This window comes from Amblyraja radiata, chromosome 23 (genome assembly GCF_010909765.2).
Source record: "Amblyraja radiata isolate CabotCenter1 chromosome 23, sAmbRad1.1.pri, whole genome shotgun sequence".
Taxonomy (NCBI): domain Eukaryota; kingdom Metazoa; phylum Chordata; class Chondrichthyes; order Rajiformes; family Rajidae; genus Amblyraja; species Amblyraja radiata.
Window position 1 is genome coordinate 18,544,365 of NC_045978.1, and position 26,022 is coordinate 18,570,386.

The 26,022-nt window shown below is 42.1% G+C and overlaps 1 protein-coding gene across 2 annotated transcripts; it reads left to right on the forward strand.

The window, feature by feature from the left end:
* Positions 1 to 25,482, forward strand: snx21 (sorting nexin family member 21). Of its 2 annotated transcripts, none has more exons than XM_033041645.1 (5): positions 1 to 295; positions 1,177 to 1,429; positions 19,404 to 19,552; positions 22,588 to 23,315; positions 23,484 to 25,482. In XM_033041645.1, exons 2-4 carry the CDS (start codon positions 1,186 to 1,188, stop codon positions 23,257 to 23,259), a joined length of 1,065 nt encoding a protein of 354 aa, XP_032897536.1. In that variant the 5' UTR covers positions 1 to 295; positions 1,177 to 1,185; the 3' UTR covers positions 23,260 to 23,315; positions 23,484 to 25,482. The 2 variants fall into 2 exon arrangements, with proteins under 2 accessions (XP_032897536.1, XP_032897537.1); XM_033041646.1 differs by lacking the exon at positions 1 to 295 and adding an exon at positions 690 to 823.
* The last annotated feature ends 540 nt before the right edge of the window (positions 25,483 to 26,022 follow it).

Consider the following 26,022-nt stretch of genomic DNA (forward strand, 5'->3'; position numbering starts at 1 on the left):
GAGAGGGAGGGAAAGAGAGGAAGGGATCGAGAGAGAGAGAGTGAGTGAGGGAGGGAGAAAGAGGGAAAGAGAGGGAGGGGGCAGGTTGGCGGCCGGCAGCGTCGCGATCCCGGATCCACCTCCTCGGCGCCTCACCAGGAAGTTCTCGTCCTGCCTGCGGGAAAGCTGGATTAAAAGTTCTGCAAACTTTTGCAGCTCCTTATCCTCTGCATTTGTTTTCTACCTAGCGAGGGGGCAGGGAATGTTTTTCTCCCTGGGAGGAATCCGCTCCCGGCCGAGCCAGAACTGAACCCAGGTTAGTCTAGTGAAAGATCCCTGAGCCCGACCGGCTGGGCCGGGCCCAAGGCTGGGTTCCCACAGCGTTGCCTCTCAGCCCAAGAACCCCTCTTCCCGCAGGCCCCTGTGTTAACCTTCGCCGCAGGGAGGGAGACGGCTACCACCTTTAACTGAGCTGGGAGTTGGATGTGTGTTGGGGAGGGAGCGAGACCGGAATTGTTACACTTCCGTGGGATTTGTGTGTCGACAATATTTTGTATTCGCCCCTCTAATCGCATGCCTCACGAATTAAGAATGTAACTAGCAACGCTGTGGTTTGTGAGAAACGCAGGCGCTTCCTGCCCACCCCCCACCCCCCCCCCCCCCGCGGGTGGCTCTCTGCCAGTGTCCCCGACAGTGAACAGCAACAGCCCGGCGCTGTGCTTGCTCACTCCTCGCCAGCAGACTTCAGTGCCGTGTTCTGCTACACTTCCCCACGTCCCGGTCATGTGTGTTGCCGTGATTGACCAGGGTTTAGTGCAGTGGAAATGTTTAATATTCCTGCAAGGTTTGACCTTGTGATGAATCTCCACTTTCTCTTGTCTATCGTGTCGTTTCCACATCCTTCATTCAGGCTGTAAAATGTTAACTTGCTGATAGACATGAAATGCTGGAGTAACTCAGCGGGACAGGCAGCATCTCTGGAGAGAATGAGTGGCTGACGTTTCGGATCGAGACCCTTCTTCAGACTCTTCAGACTCTTCTGAAGACACGAAATGTCACTCATTCCTTTTCTCCATTGATGCTGACTGCCCCGCTGAGTCGTTCCAGCATTTCGTTACTATCTTCGGTGTAAACCAGCATCTGCAGTTCCTTCCTGCACACAACGTTGACTTGCTTTTGTTTGATGTACTTTTACAGAGTGTGGACATGGCCTCAAAACTGTTGCACCGGTTCCGGAAGAAAGTTGACAGACACAACGTCGAAACGGTGGAAGATCTTCCTGAGAGATCGGAACTGTACGATGACATGGACGGGTTGTCGGCGCGCCTTAGTGGGACCCTGAGTTTTGGAGAGACGGATGTAGCAGAAAAGGACTGGGCCCAAGCAGATGGTGTGGACGGCGACCCTGAGTTTGTATGCAGCGTTGAGAGTGATGAGCTTGAAAGGACGGGTACAAATTCACATTTCTTTAAAAAAACACGTTGACATAAATTCTTAACATTTAAGTACCAGACTGGTGCTGTCTTTATATGTAGAACCGAAGTGGAAGCAAACCCTCCAACCCAAGCGACTGGCTAAGAGCTGCTGCAAGATTGGGGTGATCGTGATGGCCTCATGAAATAATTTACACCATAGAAACATAGAAACATAGAAAATAGGTGCAGGAGTAGGCCATTCGGCCCTTCGAGCCTGCACCGCCATTCAATATGATCATGGCTGATCATCCAACTCAGTATCCTGTACCTGCCTTCTCTCCATACCCCCTGATCCGTTTAGCCACAAGGGCCACATCTAACTCCCTCTTAAATATAGCCAATGAACTGGCCTCAACTACCTTCTGCGGGAGAGAATTCCACAGATTCACCACTCTCTGTGTGAAAAAAGTTTTCCTCATCTCGGTCCTAAAAGATTTCCCCTTTATCCTTAAGCTGTGACCCCTTGTTCTGGACTTCCCCAACATCGGGAACAATCTTCCTGCATCTAGCCTGTCCAACCCCTTAAGAATATTGTACGTTTCTATAAGATCCCCCCTCAATCTTCTAAATTCTAGCGAGTACAAACCGAGTCTATCCAGTCTTTTTTCATATGAAAGTCCTGACATCCCAGGAATCAGTCTGGTGAACCTTCTCTGTACTCCCTCTATGGCAAGAATGTCTTTCCTCAGATTAGGAGACCAAAACTGTATGCAATACTCCAGGTGTGGTCTCACCAAGACCCTGTACAACTGCAGTAGAACCTCCCTGCTCCTATACTCAAATCCTTTTGCTATGAATGCTAACATACCATTCGCCTTCTTCACTGCCTGCTGCACCTGCATGCCTACTTTTAATGACTGGTGTACCATGACACCCAGGTCTCGTTGCATCTCCCCCTTTCCTAATCGGCTACCATTCAGATAATAATCTACTTTCCTGTTTTTGCCACCAAAGTGGATAACCTCACATTTATCCACATTATACTGCATCTGCCATGCATTTGCCCACTCACCCAGCCTATCCAAGTCACCTTGCAGCCTCCTACCATCCTTCTCACAGCTAACACTGCCCCCCAGCTTCGTGTCATCCGCAAACTTGGAGATGTTGCATTCAATTCCCTCGTCCAAATCATTAATATATATCGTAAATAGCTGGGGTCCCAGAACTGAGCCTTGTGGTACCCCACTAGTCACTGCCTGCCATTGTGAAAAGGACCCTTACTCCTACTCTTTGCTTCCTGTCTGCCAGCCAGTTCTCTATCCACATCAATACTGAACCCCCAATACTGTATGCTTTAAGTTTGTATACTAATCTCTTATGTGGGACCTTGTCGAAAGCCTTCTGAAAGTCCAGATATAACACATCCACTGGTTCTCCCTTATCCACTCTACTAGTTACATCCTCGAAAAATTGTATAAGATTCGTCAGACATGATTTACCCTTCATAAATCCATGCTGACTTTGTCCAATGATTTCACCACTTTCCAAATGTGCTGCTATCCCATCTTTAATAACTGATTCTAGCAGCTTCCCCACTACCGACGTTAGACTAACTGGTCTGTAATTCCAGATTTATCGGCCTTTAATCCATTCAATTTACCTAACACCACCTCATTTGACCCCCGGTCCCCTGCTATTTCCGGCAGATTATTTATGTCTTCCTTAGTGAAGACAGAACCAAAGTAGTTATTCAATTGGTCTGCCATGTCCTTGTCCTTGTTCCCCATGATCAATTCACCCGTTTCTGAATGCAAGGGACCTACATTTGTTTTAACTAATCTTTTTCTCTTCACATATCTATAAAAGCTTTTGCAGTCAGTTTTTATGTTCCCTGCCAGTTTTCTTTCATAATCTATTTTCCCTTTCCTAATTAAGCCCTTTGTCCTCCTCTGCTGGTCTCTGAATTTCTCCCAGTCCTGTGGTAGGCTGCTTTTTCTGGCTAATTTGTACGCTTCATCTTTTGCTTTGATACTATCCCTGATTTCCCTTGTTATCCACGGATGCACTACCTTCCCTGATTTATTTTTTTGCCAAACTGGGATGAACAATTGTTGTAGTTCATCCATGCAGTCTTTAAATGCCTTCCATTGCATATCCACCGTCAACCCATTAAGAATCAATCGTCAGTCTATCTTGGCCAATTCATGTCTCATACCCTCAAAGTTACCTTTCTTTAAGTTCAGGACCCTTGTTTCTGAATTAACGATGTCACTCTCCATCCTAATGAAGAACTCAACCATATTATGGTCACTCTTGCCCAAGGGGCCATGCACAACAAGACTGCTAACTAACCCTTCCTCATTACTCAATACCCAGTCTAGAATAGCCTGCTCTCTCGTTGGTTCCTCTACATGTTGGTTTAGAAAACTATCCCGCATACATTCCAAGAAATCCTCTTCCTCGGCACCCTTGCCAATTTGATTCATCCAATCTATATGTAGATTGAAGTCACGCATTATAACTGTTTTACCTTTGTTGCACGCATTTCTAATTTCCTGTTTGATGCCATCCCCAACTCCACTACTACTGTTAGGTGGCCTGTACACAACACCCACCAGCGTTTTCTGCCCCTTAGTGTTTCGCAGCTCTACCCATATCGATTCCACATCCTCAAAGCTAATGTCCTTCCTTTCTATTGCGTTAATCTGCTCTCTAACCAGCAACGCTACCCCACCTCCTTTCCCTTTCTGTCTATCCCTCCTGAATATTGAATATCCCTGGATGTTGAGCTCCCAGCCTTGGTCACCCTGGAGCCATGTCTCCGTGATCCCAACTATATCATAGTCGTTAATAGCTATCTGCACATTCAACTCATCCACCTTATTACGAATGCTCCTTGCATTGAGACACAAAGCCTTCAGGCTTGTTTTTATTACTACATAGACAACATTATACTATTATGCTGAAAAGTGGCCCTTTTTGATTTTTGCCCTGGATTTGGCGGCCTGCCACTTTTACTTTTCACCTTGCTACCTATTGCTTCTACCCTCATTTTACACCCCTCTGTCTCTACGCTCACACATTTAAGAAACCCTTTCCCTTTAACTCCATCCTCCACTATCCCATTCAACACCCCACCCCCCTTATTCAGTTTAAAACCACCCGTGTAGCAGTGGCAAACCTGCCTGCCAGAATGCTGGTCCCACACCTGTTAAGATGCAATCCGTCCCTTTTGTACAGTTCCCCCTTACCCCAAAACAGATCCCAGTGATCTAAGAATCTAAATCCCTGCCCCGTGCACCAGTTCCTCAGCCACACGTTCAGGTCCCGTATCTCCCTGTTCCTGCTCTCGCCAGCACGAGGAACTGGAAGCAAACCGGAGATAACAACCCTGGAGGTCCTGCTTTTCAGCATTTTTCCGAGCTCTCTAAAGTCACGCTGCAGAATATTCATCCCCTTCTTTCCGACATCGTTTGTGCCGACATGCACTACCACTTCCGGATGTTCACCTTCGCCCTTGAGGATTTTCTGCACTCTGTCCGTGACATCCTGGATCCTGGCACCAGGAAGGCAGCACACCATCCTCGCACCCTGTCTGTTGCCGCAGAAACCCCTGTCCGTACCTCTCACAACATCTGATTGATGTTTATTCAACTTTGTTACCTAATGTGGGCTTGGAGACCCAGAGTTATTGCTCAACAGCAAAGCTAATAAAGTCAGCGAGCTAACTTGGGAAAGAGTGAAAAGGTTTGGAATTTTATCCAAAGGCATTCATTGACGATTGTGGTACTTATGCCAATTTGGCAGCAGTCGTTTTTAGGCAGTCCCTTGGGTTGGAGGAGGACTTGCTACCACTTCAGTTCTGTAGATTCTGAGGAGGCAGCTTTTACCTCAGATGAGGCATTTGTTGCTTGGCAGGGAAGGGGTCAGTTAGTTTATGAGATGGTAAACTCCTTGTGCTTTTTACAGTAGGATTCTGTGTGCTCTTGACATGTATAATAGAGGCTCTCCTAGTTGAATTGCTTGTGTATAATATAGGCCTTAATAATAATAATAATGCCTGGGATGCTCACTGACACTTGGTCACTTATTCTGCCAGTAGATTTAGTGGAGACATCATTGATAGAATCCGTCCAGTGTTGTGGATATTCCAAGTCCCAGATGGACAGGGGAGAGCAGAATATATCAAGAAATTGACAGGTGTCAGTGATAATATGGAGTCAACCAGTTTGCCGCCTCCAATGTAGGCCATAATAAGGAGGTTGCCATTTCAATAGCTCTGAATCTTTGCTCAACTTTGCTGTTTGATACCTGGCTGAGAGACTTAGCACTGAAATTCAGGATAGATGTAGGTTTTTGCTGCTACATAATCTACAGAATGTTGCTGGGTCTTCTATTCTATGTGAGCGATCTTTGTTGTTACTGCACAGTGAGTAACAATGGCTGCCAAAGAAAATCTATGACATTGAGTATTAAATTTTCAAGGTGTGGATCTTCATTCATTCAGATTTTGATTACTTGTCAGGTTGCAGCTACTTAACACTTTTGTGAGGCCACATTTGGAGTATCGTGTGTATTTCTCGTACACACTACAGAGGAAAGATGTACAAGCTTAGCAGAGGGTACTGAAGAGGTTTAGCATTAGTTTAATTATTGTCACAAATATCAAGATACTGTGAAAACCTTGAGTTTGCATGCTTCCTAATCAAATTAGACAACACTATACATTAATATAATCAAGCCAAACATAAGTACAATAGATAGAGTGTAGAGAAAGATACCAGAGTGGAGAATATAGTTTCTCAGCAATGTAGCAAACTGTTCCAGAGAAACAGTCCAATGTCTACAATTAGGTAGGTTGGAGAATCAGAACTGTACCGTGGTTATGAAAGGACTGCTCCGAAGTCTGATAACAGAGAAGAAGCTGTTTCTGGATCTGGTGGTATGTGAGGGAAGATTGGACAAACTGGATTGTTTTCTCTGGAGTGTTGGAGACTGAGAATCATAGATAGTCTTTTTCTTCCCCAGCTGAAAATGACAATACTAGAGGTATAGGTTTAAAATGAGAGGAAGATAGTTTAAAGGTAGTTGCAAGACAAGTTGTTTTTTACACAAAGATTGGCTGGTGTCCCAGAAATAACTTCTTCCCCTCTGTTATCTGATTCCTGAAAGGCCCTTCCATAACCTAGGGTACTGTTCTATTCACCTCCACCCCATTGTGGACATTGTATGTTAACGCTGGAACTGGAGTTCTGCAATGCTGAGAACTATAGTTTGCACTCTATATATTTCCCTTTGTTCTACTTATTGTACTTGAGTTAGCTTGGCTGTATTTACATATCGTGTTATCTGACTTGAGTGGATAACATGCAAAACAAGGCTTTTCACTGTACAGCAGTACAGGTGACAATAATAAACCTAAACCTAAACCTGGAATGCGCTGTCAGGGAATTGTGAAAAGCAGATATGATAGCAATCTTTCAGAGGCATTTAGGCAGAGACATGGTCATGCAGAGAATGGAGGCATATGGACCAAATGCAGGCAGATGGGGTTACTTTAATTTGGCATCATGGTTTTCATAGAAACATACATAGAAACATAGAAAATAGGTACAGGAAGAGGCCATTCGGCCCTTCGAGCCAGCACCGCCATTCATTGTGATCATGGCTGATCGTCCCCAATCAATAACCCGTGCCTGCCTTCTCCCCATATCCCTTGATTCCACTAGCTCCTAGAGAGTTGACATTTGTTGCCTTGATAAAATGGCAGTCTGAGTTCATCGAGGCGATGATAGATGATTGATGCAGACCCATGAATTGTTTGGTTCAGTCCCTAATCAGCGGTGTCTTAGCTCATTCAGGCCAGGAATATGTATGGAGCCTTATCATGAGCTCCTGCTCCAAACTCTGCCCTTGTCATCTCCTTTGTTAGTGTATTAACATCAGTGAGTGCAGCATTGGAGTTGGGTATGTGGCATCCACTTCCTTCCTAGTATGTTTCAATAACTTCCATGAGAAACTAGAACACAAAGTAGCTGGGAACAAAGCAATTTCCTGGAACCGTATCCCAGCGAGAGCAATGTGAGTTATGAAAGAAGGGGGGAAATCAGCAGATTTTATTTTAATTGCATCGACGTCAATGGGCTGGAAGCTTCTTACTTTCTTTGAGTCAAGTTTATTTGTAGAGATCATCAATAGTCATGGCCTAAGTAGAATGTTGCAGTTTTTTATTTGCAAAATCATTTGCAGAAAAAAGGGGGAACAATGATATAAACAGCATAAAAGATGAAGTGGTACCTTTCATCATTACATTGTAAGAAATGAAAATAAGGCAGATCGTACTCAGTGTGTATAAGATGGATGCATCGTTCCCTTGGTGGAGAAGGAAGTGGGAAAATCTCCATTAAATTGAATCCTGCAGCTTGTTAGGGACAGTGCCAATGGTTCTTTGATAATGCTAAGATTGGCAGAATTTGTATTATGAGTGACTGAATGATGTCATAAGTTTTAATGAGGAGACAATTTGCATTTTGGTTTGGTGTTTTTTTCCCTTTTATATCTGCAGTAATGGAATTAACCATGATATTGTATACAGATAACAATTAAAATAATCGTGTTTCTTTTGAATTTCAACATGAAGGATAGTTTTTCTTTATTATTGAATGAATTTTAAATTTATTTCACATAAATGTTCTACTATCAATGTCGTCTTTCTATTCCTCGGCCATTTGTCACTCTCAGGCACCCCATTTTTCATATCATTAACGTCTCATTATTTTTTTTGAAAATAAAGGATTCTCGGACCTTTCAGCCTTGTGATCGATCACACATACTAATTTTCGGTTCAGTGCTGAAGGATAGCTGTTTATTAATCTTGTTGAGCTGAGATCCTTGCCCAGGAGGCGGGCCGCACGGAGGTGTTCTTCTCAAGTGGCGTCGACGCACGCCCGGAAGGTGTGTTGGTCGGCAGTGCCCACCCGTGTAAAATATAAAGAACAAATTCACCAATGGTTGCTGGCAATGAGCATGTGAAATTATCGGCTGCTGGTCGACATGTCTCAACACATTCACTTCTGTTGACGTCAGTAGAACTAATCCTTCCAGTTCTCATCACATTTGATTTTCATAACCATACTGAGAGTAAATCTCAGAATAGCGGTTTCGATTCAGAGCTCTGCATAATATTGAAACCATGATTCAGAGCTCTGAATAATATTGAAACCATGACATCCTCTTTTATTTAAAAGTTATTGAGGTATTAAAGACCCTACAAATGTTTTAACACACGCTTTATTTACCAATGTTTATGTCCCCACCACATTCTTTCTTTAACCTTCCCATTGCTATAAAATATTAAACCCATTGATTCCATATATATTTATACATACATTTGATAATGTTTGAAATCTGACATTGAATCTTGAATATGTCTCCTGTACAAGCTGAAATCTGTGATCAATCATTTCTCTGTATATTATTGCATATACTGTGGTGACAGTGATAGTTGTTAATAGAGAGAAAGCATGGATTTATATCAATACATGTTAGGATTAAAGGATGTCCCGAAATGGTTGAAATCTATTTTTTGGAGAAAAAGAAAATGTTGCAGATACCAGAAATCCAATAGGATAAAAATAAATGGTGGTAGGTCAGGTAGAATGTACAGAGCGAGGTAAAAGTTGAAAGAGTTCAAGATTGACTCCAGAGATGCAGCTTGTCCCGCTGAGTTACTCCAGCATCTACCCTCAAGATTGATAACCTCCATTTAACAATATGCCCTCAAGAATCGGTGCAATGCAAGGGAAAAAAGAAAAAGAGTGGAAGGCAGGAGTGATTAAAAAGCAAAAATGATGATGTATCATACTTTGTTCTATTTCTAGTTATTTGTATAACCTCATCCAAGAAAGCTTAGTGAACAAATGTACAAATTAGCATTAATTTAATTTTGTTTAGTTTATTATTGTCATGTGTACAGATATATGGTGAAAAGCTAGTTCTGCATGCTATTTGGTCAAATTTTACTTCGGAGTCACGTGAGTGACTACGTGAAGAACCCGCTCAGTGCGCAGGCGCGGCATTACGCCAGCAGTGCAACAGCGGCTGCAACGGGAGTTAGGCTCTCCCGCTACAGAATGAACCGGACCATCAGGTGAGTATCCTGAGATCGGGTTTTCTTTTACAGGTGAGCCTTTTTCTGCTTGTGTTTTTTACAGGCAGAGAAAAAGGCTCTGGAACAAAACTGTCCCCCGTTCAAGGAGGAACGTTTCCCGTCGGGGAGGGGGGCAGCAACAGGCGGTAGGAGCGTTACCTCTAATTCCCCGACACCGTGCCGAGGCCAGCCCGCTAGTACCTGAGCAGCGGGCTGGATGCATAGCCACTCGAAGAGGCATCCGGCAGGTGTTCCCGATTTCGGACGGGACGTCTCTCCACCCGCACGTGGGGAGAGAGAGCCGCCTGAGCCACTGGAGCGGCTCACGGAGCAGGTGCCTGCGAGACGCGCTGCTTGAGGGGCGCTCTCGCTACTACAAGGCACAAAAGCTCCAGAAGAAGGCGGTAGGAACAATTACCGGGCGCTCCGCTATCCCCATCACCGCGCCGAGCCCAGTCCCGCTAGTGCCTGAACTACGGGCTGGATGTCTAGCCACCCGAACAGGCATCCGGCCGGTGGCGTCCGATTCGTCGGACGGGGACATGTCTCCACCTAAATGGAGGAGAGACAGCCGCCTGAGCTGCATCCAACAGCTATTGGAGCAGCTCCAGCGAGATGCGCAGAAAGAGCGCTCTCGCGGAGGGAGGTCAGGCACCCCCTCCATAGTGTTTCATGCACTGCCCTCTGCTCCCTCATTACTGGAGGCTAGCATTGGTGACCAGGGCTGGGCTGGTCTGGAACAGGGGCAGGCGGACGAATTCGGGAGTATGCCAGGGGTGCAGGAACATGAAGAGCTGTTGGGTGTGATGGACCGCTTGTAGCAACCCCACGGGCTGGAGCACCGCTGGAACCAAGAATGGCGGCCAGCATTACTGGAAAAGGTGCTCGCTGAGGTGCTGAAACAACACACAGCACCAGAAAACTGTGAGGCCCTCAAAGTAAAAAGTGTCAACAGCCAAATCTGGGGGCATGTGGGGTCACACATCCGGACCCAAGAACTCAAGCTACAGCGGATCCTAAGGCTCCTGACGTCGGCCATCACAGCCTTTGCTCGTTCCGTGGAGACCACGGAGATGGATACCTGCCAGCAGGATGTGCTGGCATTAATGTGTACCACACAATTTGAGATCAACAATCTCCGGAGGGAAACATAAGACCTGCCCTCAATCCCAAATTTGCTGGCTTGTGTAAAGCCCCAGCTGCGGAGACGGACGCGCTGCTATTTGGGAAAGATCTCAATAAAAAAACTGAAGGAGATGGAGGAAGCATCAAAAACCTTCGGCCTAATGAGGGCAGGCCCCGGGACGAGCAAACCAAGACCTCCGATACCCAAGCGGCAGCACCCCACGGCATCCACCAGTCGACGTCCGCAATATGGGACTGGTGAACGCTTGGGGTCCGCACATTATCCCCAAAGATCTTTTTAGATCAGGGCCCGCAGCGGACCCTCTGGAAAATGCGCCTCCCCCCAACATCGCCAGCACGTCAGAACAAAACCTTCAGGAAAATGAAGAAACAGAATCGCCAATAACCATGGAGGTAGGTGGGTCTGGTCCCTACCAGCATATAGAGAATAAGGGTGCTTTATTAACAGGGGGGAGATTACACTTGTTTAAAGAAGCATGGGGTATGGTCACGAGTGACAAGTATATACTCAACAGCATTAGTGGATATAAAATACAATTCATGTCAGAGAAAACGCCGCCAGTTCAACATTGGCCCCAAAGGGTATTTCTCCCTCCGTCAAAGAGAAACGTGAGGGACAAGCTGAACTAGTGAGACTTATCACAAAGGGGGTCATCGAAAAGACCAAACATGAACCTTTGGAATTTGTATCGAATATATTCACTAAAACCAAAAAAGATGGTGGCTGTCGCATCATCATTGACTTAACATCATTAAACAAATTTGTTAAGTATATACATTTCAAAATGGAGACATATGTTACTGCCAAACAACTGAATTCCAAAGGACACTTCATGGCAAGCATTTATCTTAAAGATGCTTACTATCTAGTACCCATATACAAGGATCATCGCAGGTACCTAAAATTTATCTGGATGGTACAAAGCATTGCCCTATGGGCTAACTTCAGCCCCAAGATTAGTCACCAAAATATTGAACCCAGCCATGGCAATACTAAGAAAAACATATTGTCATGGCATATCTGGATGATATTCTGATAGTAGGGAAAACTATGGAATTGGCTGTGGCAGCAGTATCAGCTACAAAACAGCTCCTCGAAACTCTGGGGTTCGTCCTCCATCCAGATAAATCTAAGTTGAAGCCATCCACTATCATGGACTACCTGGGCTTCACAATTAACTCAGTCCATATGACTGTTACCTTGCCAAAGGCAAAAATGGTTGAATTAGCACAATCATGCAACAATTTAATGGTCAACGAGCGACCAACTATTCGACAAGTAGCAAGAGTAATTGGGGAAATGGTAGCAGCAATTCCGGCTACACAATTCGGACCTTTGCACTATCAAAAAATTTACAGGGAGCAAAGGTACAGGCAATAAAACGACATACAGGTCACTATGATCGTGTCATGAACTTACCCACTGAAGCAATATCAGAGCTACAGTGGTGGGCAGAAAACGTTTGGCATAGTTTCAGCCCTATCTTTATCACTAACCCTACTTTAGTTACTCAAACAGATGCCAGCGCTCAAGGCTGGGGAGCGACTAACTCCATATCCAGCACAGGTGGTAGATGGACTAACCTAGAGACATCATTACTACTTACACTGGGCATTAACTATCTAGAGATGTTGGGAGCCTTTTATGGTTTAAAAGCATATGTATCTAATATGCAGCACTTGCATGTTCGGTTACAAATTGATAAATACTACGGTGATGGCTTATATTAACCATATGGGTGGCATAAAATCATTATCATGCGACAAATTGGTCAACATGATTTGGCAATGGTGTGTCGAAAGACATATTTGGCTATCAGCTACTTACCTACCAGGTGAGCTAAACACCCATGCCATGAGAAAATTAAACGCCTGGGTTGCAAGTTTGAACAGACCTTACCTGGAACTGGGATTGTCCAAACAAACCATCACCACCATGTTGGCATCCCTTCGAACATCCACCAAGAGGCAGTACTTAACCAGCATCAAAAAAGGGAGAAGTACTGCCAGGAAACAGGGACAACATACGCAACAGCTACAGCCACCAACATACTGGAGTTCCTGGCCTATCTACACCACGATGTAGGGATCAGCTACAGTGCCATCAGCACAGCGCAGAGTGCTCTTTCTGCTTATCTCCAACCAGCGTCAGGACAACAGGCGATGGGATCCCATCCACTGGTGGTAAAACTGATGAAGGGCATTTACAATATCAAGCCCTAAGCCCAGGTATACCCATATTTGGGATATCAGTGTGGTCCTGACATATCTCAGGGAATGGCCACCAGCCAGATCCCCCGGCCTCGAGCAAGCTACACTAAAGACGCTCATGTTGATGGCACTTGTATCCGCTCAGAGGGTCCAGTCACTACACCTATTGCGACTGGACAACATGATCACAGCTCCAGACCAGATCTGTCGTTATCCAGCGACTGATCAAACAGAGCGGACCAGGAACACCTTATCCAGTCGTGGCTTACCCACCAGAACCACGGTTATGTGCCATGACCCACCTACTATCCTACATAGACACAACCAAAATATTCGAGGGAGATGAAAAGCCTTGTGGGTCAGTCACAAAAACCTTATGGTCGGGTGACGAGCCAAACCATTGCGAGATGGCTCAAGCAGGTGCTAGAAACTGCTGGGATAAACACTAACATGTACAAATTTTATTCCACCAGGGTAGCATCCATGTCGACGGCTAAAGAATGGACATGCCTATAGACCACATCCTGGCTACAGCAGGATGGTGGGGGGGGGGGGGGGGGGAAAGACCGCTCAAAAATTTTATAATAAGCCGTTGGCAAAACCTGGTTTATTTGCAGTAAAGATTTACGAACTGCAAATATTTAATTTAAGCCCAGGGGAGCATTCTTTGTTGTTATTGTTTAAAAAATACCATTGTGTTTTTCTACAAATAGACTCATTGGTTGATTACGATAACACTTCCTCCCTCAAGAACTTCGGCAGTGAGTGAAATGAAACTGTTACACGGTTTGAAATCACAGAGCTTTGAAATCTTCACGTAGTCACTCACGTGACTCCGAAGTAAAATAGTAAGATTAAACGAGAACTTACCAGTTTGAAGTTTGATCTGTATTTTATGAGGAGTTACGATGAGGGTATTACGTGCCCTCCGCTCCCACCCTCATTATATGGATCAAACTAATAAATTGATGTCTCCTTATCTTTACTATGTTTACTTCAAAATAACTGTGTCTATCTGTGATTCCACACCGCTGCTTGGAAGTATGCCGCGCCTGCGCACTGAGCGGGTTCTTCACGTAATACCCTCATCGTAACTCCTCATAAAATACAGATCAAACTTCAAACTGGTAAGTTCTCGTTTAATCTTACTATTATACTATACATTTTCTGGAACAGCATGCATTATCCAGCGCCATCTTATAGGTATGTTGCAAAGCCTACCTGAAGCGTCGCTGAAAATCTGTCGCTGCGGGTGTGCGCGATTTTGGCGCCGTTTAGAGGGGAGCGGGTTTAAAACGCAATTTTCTCTAGGCTGTTCAAATCGAAGATGTTCAGCCTGGTTAATTATTAACGAAAAATCGCTGGAAGACCCCGTCGCAAAAGCTATTATTAGTTTTAAAGGCCTCGTATAATAGTTATAGTAGTTTAAAAATCAATCTCTAAACCCGCGACCACCGGCAGCTGTCAGGGTCGCATAGAGCAAATAATAGAAGGTAGGCTGCTTATTTTTACATTAAAAAGGGCTTCTTAAGATCCCTTTATACAAAGTTTAATATTGCGAATAGCTCATTTTGGGCCCCATTATATTCCGCAGTAATTTTCTGGGCATTTGAGGGCACAAATCTACCGCAATGTGAACGTTCTAAACCAGCGCGTTCACAGGATCCCACTAGAAAGCTGATTTTAAATGGACTTTAATTTACAGCAATTAAACACTAAATTCCTCCCATTTGGCCTATAAATTAATGTAAATGAGATTTAAAAATCATGTTTTATTGTGAATTATTTGTGAATATTATTTGGACACTTAGGCTATTTAAAAATGTTAATCATTTATTAAGAAATGGATAGATGTTTAGATCTAGTAATTGAAGTTTGAAATTAGCTACACTTGGGTAACTAACTAATTATATGCTTTAATTTCAGGTCATCCAAGTAAGATTATTTTATATTTGTTTCAGAATGGTTCAATCTACGATAACTGAACATTTCATCCAGTTCTCTTAATTTTTAAGAAGGTTATGGGCTTTTGACTGTCCACGATCACAGCTTTTTTGTTATGTCCATAGAAAATCAATACGGAACAAGATGCTAATTTCCGAGTATGAAAATGGCCATAACTTTTTAAATACTTGAGATATGAAAGTGAATTAGGTGTCAAATTAAACTTCTTTTTATGCTTTATCTGATGGGATAAATTACAGACTTGATTTTTTAAATCTCAAAATTTTGTAACATTGCTACATCTTACATCTTCCATGTCTCATATTCTCGTTTCGTGGCCCGATTTCCAGGCAACACTGGATCATTGAAGTAAGGCCCAGCCTAGTCCACCACAAGATGCCATGTACACCCTCCACAGGCTGCAATCGATCCATGCACTTACCACGTTGCTGTAGAGCCTCCCATGGCCACCGCCACCAACATCATGACTCGTAACCATCGCAACTGTGTTGTCCCTCACCTCTTGGAAGTTTATTAGTCTTGCATTAGGTGTGGCCCATTCAGCCCCTGTGCTTGTTCCGCAGTGAATAGGATTTTGCCGATCTGATTATAACCTCAACTTCACCTCTTGCCAACCACTGATACCCTTCCAACCCCTTGCTTTTAAAGAATTTACCTCGCTTCCTTATTTATTCTGCTTTCATTGCCCTTTGAGGAAAAAAGTCCCCAAGACGCCCAATGCTCTGTTTAAAAACGTATAAGAGAGCTGCAACGTAGGAGAAGGTGAGGTGAATTTTATTTTTTTTTGCAATGATCCTGAGTTGTAGACCTTTGCACAGGTGGAAATATCCCCTACACATCCACCTGTCAAGACCTCTCATGTTTCAATCAAATCTACTCTTTCTCTTCTAAACACTAGAGTATACAAGACTAACTTGCCCAACCTTTCCTCATGAGACATCCCACCTAGTAGAGTTTAGTAAATATTCTCCGAATTGCTTTCAATGCATTAATATATCTTCTTAAATATGGAAAGGAATACTGCACGGTATAGAGATATGGTCTCATAAATGCTCTTTGCAACTGAAGCATAACCCCCTTGTATTAAATATCCATTGTAATAAACAATAACATTCTGCTTTCCTAATTGTTTACCATATTTGCACTGCCTAAAGCCTTCTGCATCTCAGAGCTCTGCAATCTCTCACTAATTTGATAATATGCCTTCTGATTTTTCTTCATAAAATGGACCCATCTTGTACTCCATTTAGCAGCTCTTTGCCCTTCACTCAGCTTCCTTATGCCCACTTCACAACTTGATTTTACTGCCTATCTCAGCAGATTTGGTCACCATAAAATTGGTGTCTTCATCCCAGTCTTTGATCGAAATTCTGAAATATTAAGGCCCTAAACTGATCCCTGTGACAAACCATTTGTTGTATCTTGTCAAGCAGGAGTAAACCCGTCCATGTACTCTATTTCCTATTTGCCAGCCAAAAAGGTAAAAATGATGATAGGCGGTTGCAAATGTGTTAGGGCTTCCTTGGTCCATGATTTAATAACGCATTATAATTTCAATTAATGTAGCAGACAATGAATGTTAATTGTTATTAACTTATTATTGTCACGTGTCCTAAGGTACATTGCTTTGCATGCTTTTCAGGCAATTCATACCATACATGAGTACATCAGGTCGTGCAAAAGAGAAAATAAACAGATTGCAGAAGATAGTGTTACAGCTACAAAGAAGGTGCAGATTTAAAAAAAGTATAAGGGCTGCAGCAAATTAGATTGGAAGGTTTGGACAGTACATGAGAGGTCCGTTCAAGAGTCTGATAACAACAGGGAAGAAGCTGTTCTTGAATCTGGTGGTATGTGCTTTCAAGCTTTTGAATTTTCTTCTTGACGGGAGAGGGGTGAAGAGAAATCTTATAGGGCCTGACAGTAGATAAGAAGTTGATGTTTCCCATGACAGGGGTCACAGTGTCAATGTAGAGACTGACTGTTCAATGTTGAGATGAGAAGAAATGTCATTATTTAGAGGGCAATACATTTTAGGAATTCTGTACTTGAAAGTCTGTGGAAGGGTTGCTGAGTATATTCCAGATAAAGATTATTAGATTTTTTTAATATTAAGGTCATTGAAAGATAAGGGGTTAGATCAGGAAAGTGACACTAAATACAGGATAAGCTGAAATTATTGAATGACAAGTAGGCATGTGAAGATCGATGGTTTACTTCTGTTATTATTTCTTATCTCCTTTGGAAGATGCAGATACTTGCTGGAAAAGTCAAAAGGCTACAGTCCATGTACTGGTAAATGGTATTATTATAGATGGATATTTGATGGCCAGCATCGATAGGGTGGGGGAAGAGCATCTATCTATGCAATTTGTGGATGATCGGGATAAGAAGGGAGATAGAGAAGGGCAAAGGGTAATGGAATTATAAAGGATACGGGCTGTAACTTGAATAGCACATTGAAGAGTTGCTCTAATATACTAGTGTAAACATTTGTTCTGGTGTGTTAAGCCCCTGTCCCACTGAGGAAACCTGAACAGAAACCTCTGGAGACTTTGCGCCCCACCCAAGGTTTCCGTGCGGTTCCCGGAGGTTGCAGGTGGTTGCCGGAGGTTGCAGGTAGTGGAAGCAGGTAGGGAGACTGACAAAAACCTCCGGGAACCGCACGGAAACCTTGGATGGGGAGCAAAGTCTCCAGAGGTTTCTGTTCAGGTTTCCTAAGTGGGACAGGGGCATAACTTGCACCTGGAATTTGCTTATACATGGACAAAGGAGCATGGATTCAGCGGAGAGTGTTCGTCCTGATGATGGCTGAAATATAGCAAACAGAAAGCTGCTTTTAGTATTGAACAATTTGGATTTCTTTTGTGTGGTTACATGGAGGTGATGGCACTCCACCTGAGCAACCATGTTTTCTTTTAAACTGTATAATTCTATGACATACTATGTAAACATCGCAGTTGATGACCAACTTGGTATTAATATGAAGAGTCCATGCCATGGATGTGATTTCTCTATCATGGGGGTGGTCACTGTAGAAAACCCAAAGTCTGCATTGCCCGCTGCAGGTTAATCCAGGAGATGACAGTGCGTTTCTCAGCATTTGATTCTTTTGACATCCTTGGGTCTTTGGACCTTTGGACCTTTGGTATAAGAATATTTTTCCCAGAACAATGGGCAGAAGACCCTCCTTGCCAGAGCCCTTTGACCCAAGGTCCTGCCTGCTCCTGTAGTCAATGTTGGATCACTTTGAGAGCATTAGTTTTACAAACAGGCTCAAACATCTCAATGATAGAAATTCTCTTCAACCAATACAGATTTGCTGCTGGGATCATCTACGAACAAGCTCTCCACTAATGGGCACCGCAACAAACCTACTGATAATTAAGAATCCTCCTTAGACATTCAGAAATCAGGCTTCTTCCTGCTGTTTTTCCGATCTAATTTCATATGCAAGACTTAACGGTGGTTTAGTGATATAAAGAGCCCAGTGTGGTGTGAAATGAAGGTTACGTGAGAATCAGTCACATCACTGTGTATTCTGCTGATCTTGGGTTTAGACATTTGACATGTAGGAAACTGCACCTTTCAATATTCTAAGAATCCAGAGGCACAGAATAATATGCAATTGGGTTCTGTGACTGGGATTGTGCACAAAAGGGGAGTTTAAATACCAATAAACAGTGTTGAACAAGATCATTCCAAAGTCCTACAGCATTGTGTTTAACCTTCAGGGAGGGCTATGTTTGAGCCAGGGGAGAATCTCTCCCTCTCTCTCTCTCTCTCTCGCTCTTTCTCTCCCTCTGTCTCTGTCTCTCTCTCGGTCTCTCTCTCTCTCTCTCTCTCCTGACTGTGAGACTATCACTATCAGAGGAAAACCTGTTTGCTATGCCTGCTTGCATTCCAATCAAGGCAAAAGGGATGCATTTCCCAATCCTTGAACACAGAAGCTCTGTGACGTTGCAACTGAAACTGAACTGTAATCTAAAACGGAAGGCAGACATCAACTGTCACCACAGCCTGAAATAATGCAGAGAGCAGGAATGACAGGCTCTGACCTACATCGCCATGGTCAGACTAGTTTAATAATGAGAAATGGTCTAATGCATTCTACAAATGACTCTAGCTTCTGAAACAAAATTATCCTTTACTGTATGCAAGTTTTGCATATCCCAGAACACCAAGACATGCTGGTTAGGAATATTGTTAATTAATTTTTCAATATTCCAGCCGGTTAATTTTAAAAAGTTGGTTTAAAAAAATAAGGATTTAAACTCTTGTTGCATTTGGAATGCACTTCCAATTGGTGAAGTAAAATGCTTGGTCTCATATTACCATTAACCATATTCTGAGCCAGATTGCGCCTGTCCTATATACAAGTAAGAAAGTGACCAATGCAATCTGCGCTATCGATAAATTGCACTTTACTGTACTGTTACTGTATTTTAACACTTGAAATAACTTTCATCCATAACATTTCCTGTGTTGTAGTGTTCTATGTGCTATGTAACATACAATTCATGTCTTGTGTTTTGTAGGAAATCCCTTGGGTGAAAAACAATGCAATATGCTTACAAAGCAGCTTCAGGAAAGTTGGAAGAAGCCCAGAGTGAAGTTTATTGAAGAGAAGCTAACATTTGAGGTCACGAGTGCCAACGTCATCCAGGACTCGTCTTCCAAATACGTGGTGAGTTCTTTCTGTTGAAAGTAAATGACAGATTGTCCCAATTTCACAATTCCTGCATGTGAGTAATTGTGAGTTATCCTGTCTTTCCTGCCTATTTTGACACGCCACTCCTCATGGAGTCAGGTGTCCAAGCAGACATTTGGATGAATTTCCAAAACGTCAAACTTGGGGAAATGCACCCGAAAAACTGAGTGCTCTGTCACACCTGGCAGAGTAACAGAATAAAGAAGCACTGCTGCATGGTAGCAAAGTAGATGCCAGATAATCTACTCAGCTGGTCTGCCCAGTAAATACATGGTGCCTACAAGGTCAATTCGAAGAATGAAGTAAGATTCATCCTTTGGTTTCCCTAAACCCTTCCACAATCTAGAAGCATGTGAAATGGGATACTTTCCACAAGTTGGATGAGTCTATGAATAACTCTCAACTAACCTTAATTCATCCAAGAAAATGCAGCCGTCTTGACTAACGGCACAACCTCCATCCTAAGCATTCAGTCCCTGCACGGTGGCTAGTATGTTTATCATCCGTAAGATGTACTGCAGTTATTTCCCTGGACAAGTCTCTCAACACCTCCCAAACCTGTGACTGCGGAAAATCCAATTTTATGGTGCATCCTGATTGGCATGTCTGAAAAATCATGCGTGCTTTTTGTGCCCACGTATTTGTGGTAAATATTATAAATCAATTTAAAGAAAAGCATGATAGATATGGAGGAGAAAGGAATAAAACATTATGTGAATTAGAGAAGATGAATAAAATGGAATATAAACATCAACAGGAACTATTTGGGGCCCATGACTTCTCATGTGCAGTTAAAGAAAACGTTGCAATTTTATTTCAACTTTTGCCCTTCTGAGCAAAAATGATACCACAAATTCGCTAACGCCCAATCTGGAATAAACCAAAGGAAGGGCACAACCTTTTATTTTTAGAAGTTAATGAACCACACCCTCACATTCAGCATCAGTGTCTAATCCACACACCAGCACTATTACTTGTTTGGTAAAATGGGTAACACTAGTCATTTTTAGAATTCCAGTTTTTCCACTTTTTGTAGCTGTTCTAATTTCATCTGTTGTTGATTTAATATAGCACACGCACGAGTATACACCAATGAGTTTGCCTAATAAGTATACACTATTAATAACATTTAGTTTAGAGATACAGCATGGAAACAGGCCCTTTGGCCCACCGGGTCCACACCTACCATCGATCATATGTTCACACCATTTCTGCGTTATCCCGTTTTCTCATGTGCTCCCTACACATGGAGAATTTTACAGAGCCTCTAACCTGCACATCTTTGGCATGTGGGAGGAAACCGGAGCACAAGGAGGAAACCCACGTGGTCACAGGGAAACGTGCAAACTCCACACGACAGCACCATAGGTCAGGCAGTGGCTCTACCAGCTGAGCCCCTGTGCTACCCAGTTAGTTGGGCAATTAGTTGAAATAACTTAAAGATTCACTGCATTGTTCAAATACTTACTTTCAGCTTTATTTACGTCCTTCTGTAGTTTACTTTTACAACTGTCAAAACCCGCTACTTACCTGCTTTAAATGAACGTGGCTGAGTTCAGCAGTGATTTATTTTCTGAGACCTGATTCAAGGTTGTCTTCTTCGATGGTTGGTCACCAGAATCACTACCCTCTGTTCACCTACTAGATTCTTTCTGTCCCTTTCTTCACATACCACTAGATATCTGCTTTCACTCTCAAATTCATATTGGCACAGGTCCACCATCTGTTCATCTGGTCCAAAATAATCAAAGTGTCTGTTTATACTGTATAATTTGCCTAGTAGTACTTTCACTAAATGTCAGTTCCCAAAACATCCCCATTTCCTTGTTCTGTTCACAGTGGGAGTAAAAGTTATCTCAGCTATGTTCTCGTGTTTATGTTGATGAGGTGTCGATTATGTGACATTACTTTCCTCCTGTGCTTCTTTGTTCTTGGTTTCTAACATCTCTCTTTTGCATCTGTAGAATCTCCTCCCAGAGACATCTGTCTCTGGATGTTACATCTCTGCAAATCTCTCATTTCAACTCAAGCCCAGGTAACTGCCTGGTAAACCTCTGCTGCACACTGTTCCAACTTAATGACATCCTTTATATAACTGGCCGATCAGAACTGCGCACAGTACATGTTGCATCATGATCTCCCAGCTTAAGTACTCTATACCTTTCCTAATGAAGGGAACTCTATCTGTACTTTCACAGAAAAAAAATTTGGTTCCTTTATCGTGCAAAAACACCTATCCGATTGTACTTTTAGAAAAGGAAGTCAAAAATTCCCACCAGTTTTCTCTGCTGTAAAGACCTATGTGGTCTTTGAAGGAATAATGGGATTAAGATTTAATTTGATTCCACAAATCAAACATGTGCAATGATCATTGTTTTCTATTTCTCAACATTTTTAGTGGAACTAAAACATTTATTAAGGAAATTCTCATTGGTTGAGCCTTATTCATAATGTGTGACAAGTACTGTGGTTGACAGGTTATCACTTATAAAGTCAGATGGGATTCTTTTTTGAAACATTTTGCTAGTTTCCTGATTATTCCTTATTGATTCCATTAATTTGCCTGGAATGGAAGTAAAACCAATCAATGGGTGGTTTCAGATGTGTCACATCCTCATGATTGAAGTAAGGAATCATTTGTAGTCTTTCACAATTCCTGTACATTATTTTTAAAATTATTTTCATTTTTAAAGAAAAGGTTAAAAAATATATTTTTTCCTTGAGGACTGAATAAGCATGTTCAGCAGTAACCATTGAAAACCTCTCTATACTTCTTTAAAAAAAAGTACCATGGAATCTTTTAGATTTGTCAATAGGGTCTGGGCATTCTCCTCTATTGGCCACTCTACCTTGATTGGAAGCAGAAATGGTAGCAATGCACCGTGGCTACATTCAGTGGGGAGTGTTCAGTGGGGTGGACAAGTCATTACAGATATTTTGTTTTCAGTATTAATACTGCAATTAATACTTTTTAAGGCATACTTCTAATGGGTTTCTTATCTTTCCCAAAGGCTTACACCATACAAGTAATAAAGTTTGGAAGTTTGGACGAAGACAAAGCACTGATTATTCGGCGTTACACTGATTTTGCAAAATTGAATGAAACACTCCACAAGAACTTCAGGGAGGATATGGGCAAGGTGGTCTTTCCAAAGAAAAGAATCCGGAAAAACTACACACATGAAACCATTGCAAAACGCAGTCGGGCTTTCGAACAGTATCTCCAGCATATCCACTCATTTTCGGACATTCGCAGGTCCAAAATATTTTTGGAATTTTTTTACCTTCGAGATTTAACGGTGGGTCAAAGATTATTGCAGGGGGGTATGCGTGAGAATGCTATGGAGACATTAATCAATGCTCTTCACTTGCAGCAGAAGTTGTGCTCCTATGATGCAAGCCATTTACTTTTCACCCTCACTTCTATTTCTGTGTGTTACCAAGAACAAGATCAACTAGAAGAGGCCCAAGCTTACTGCGAGCGGGCCTTGCAGACTATAGAAAACCAGGAATATCATCCTTTACTCGTGCCTTTACTTCAAGCCAACATCAGGCTCTCATGGAAAGTAGCTAAAGACAAACGGCAATCTGAAGCAAGACTCCAGCAAGTCCAGGAGACAGGAGTCGATATTTTAAACCAACCTAGTCTCAAAGAACACCTTATTAAATATTTTTTGGAATGAATTATATACAGCTCCATAATGCAACAGGAAAAAAGATAAACAAAATAAACACTTACATTTATATGGTACACAAAAATGCTGGAGAAACTCAGCGGGTGCAGCAGCATCTATGGAGCGAAGGAAATTGCTTCACACCATAGATGCTGCTGCACCCGCTGAGTTTCTCCGGCATTTTTGTGTACCTTCGATTTTCCAGCATCTGCAGTTCCTTCTTGAACACTTACATTTATATAGTGCCTTTCATTACTTCAGGACATTTCAAAGCACTTTAGAATCAATGAATAGCTTCTGAAGCATTGTCATTCTTGTAAATTACAATGCATAGCAAGTCCATGTATTAATGACCATCTGAATAACTAGAATTAAACCAGGACAGAAGGGAACTTTCCGCTTTGCTTACAGTGTAATGCTATAGATAGTTTACATCCATCTGGGAGCGCACACAGGACTTTGTCATTGTTGGATCAACAATCAGTTTATAGTTCTGGCGGGTGAATGTACCTGCAGTTATTGAGATTACATCAGAGTCGACTAAACCTATTGGGAAATAATTCAGACAGGGGGCACTTCATCCCTGTCTTCTTAATGTAGTAACTGATCCTTTTATGATGTTTGGATAAATGGCGTTGTGGATTTTGGTTCAGTAGGGACTACGGGAGATGTAAATTTATTAAAAGGTGCTTGGTTCACGTCACTGATGTTTCATTTAAAACTTTCCACTTCTAACCTGCTAAGAGACAATAAAAGTCATGACACCAGCTGAGAATCAAATTCTCTGGTTAACTGCACTTCAACAACCATGGTTTACAGTCTTGCTCAAGGGAATAAACAAAATCTATCAGTCTTCAGTTAGAAAATTGGAATTAACTCAGATTAAATGTTTTGGAGGGGGGTGTTGGGGAAACTATTCCCAATTTCCATCATGCTTAATAAGGAAGTAGTTCCTGACATCGCATACCAACGTCCTAGCGTGGATTTTAGGTTAATGCCCTTTTTTGGATATACCTCCAGAAAATGATTCTCCCCAGCCAATCAAATCATAATTTTCTCCTATGACCACTTTGGGAGTGTGTTCCTTATTATGAAGTTGGGTGAAAGAATAACCCTGTATCATTGCTCATGAATAGGACTTAATGAAGATTAATGAATCATAGAATAATACTTTCTCATTTTGAATACATGTTGTTCCTGATTAGACAATTCTTCAACCATTCTGAATAAACTGCATTAGAAATTCTAATTGCTGCCAAAACACCAATTTTCTTTGTTTTTGTTGTCACTCGTTAATGAAGGGACTATATTTTCCTGCTCTGGATAGTGTTAATACATACCTTCAAAGACTGTTCATAAAAAGGACACTACAACAGATTATAAAGTTGTGTGGAACAGTCACAATGTGGTGTGATTAGTATATTTTGGTATTGGGATGATCTGGCCATCGCTGCCAAGGTAGTTGCCAGACTGAGCTTTTAATATTGTGAACCAAGGATACATTTTATTTCCAGCAGAAAACTTGATGTAACAATATCGGGTAATCGTCGGTCGGTGCGGACTCAATGTACCGAAGGGCCTGTTTCCATGCTGTATCTCTAAACTAAACAAAATGCCTCTGACACCTGTATTCCTGTAATGTTACATCTTCAAACAAAAATACGAACCTCAGCAACTTAACTATTTACTGCTAGAGGTAGAGTCAAGTTCTACCATTACATTATTCATACAATGGCAGGTAGGCTTGTATCAATTATTATTTCTCTCAATCAACATCAGAGATGGTCAATTTTATTGATTATGTTGCAATTTTGAAGGAACACCTTCCTTCCTGTTTTTTTACATTTGCAAAATGTTTTGGACTTTCTGGGAATGGAAATGCATTACGTAAATGGAAACTCCTTCTGAAATAAGACTTACAGTAGGTAAGCCAATGGGTAACTAACTTTTAATCTGAACTTTTTAAATGAGAATCGTAACTTTAAGAATGGTGCAACCATACCTGATAAGAGATAACATAATCCTGTCGACAATTATTTAGGGACATATGGACATAGATTTTAATTTTATAAAGTACAGTGGCAGATTTAAATGTTTTAGAAAATGTCAATGAAATATTTTGCTATTTACATTAAATATTGAATAACTTTTTAATCACTTATTTGAACTGTAATGAACAAGTTATGAAATAAAAGGAATTCTTAACACATCTGAAAAATATAGTAAGTGGAAGCAGAGTGACTCCTGATTCTTTACTGGAAGTGCCGCAAAAACCAGTGTATGTTGATTTACAGGAATGTTAAAGCGATTTTCTACAACAATATACCATGATTTTTAGACTGAACAATGAATTTGTGCACATCACTATGGTATTTAAAAAATCCCAACTGCATTGGTAACACATTTTTCAAAGCGAAGTTGGGCTTTAGATACACTTGTGCAGGGTCCTCAGGCCACATACAGTAAATTCCCCCCCAAAAATAATGTAATAAAAAGGAACTGCAGATACTGGCCTACACCAAAGACACAAAATGCTGGAGTAATTCAGCAGTTAACACAGCATTCTAATGAATTTTAGCAAAAAATACTTGTTTCATTGTCACTGACACTATCTTACTCCACAAATACTGGGTCTGCCAGTAGGTTTGAAGCATGCTGTTTTTATATAAAGGGCCAGGCTTCACGTAGACTACCACAGTGAAATCCAAATGCACGCGTCTTCCAGGAAGGAGCGTTGTAAATGGTTATGGTTACTAATTGCTTCCCCCATCC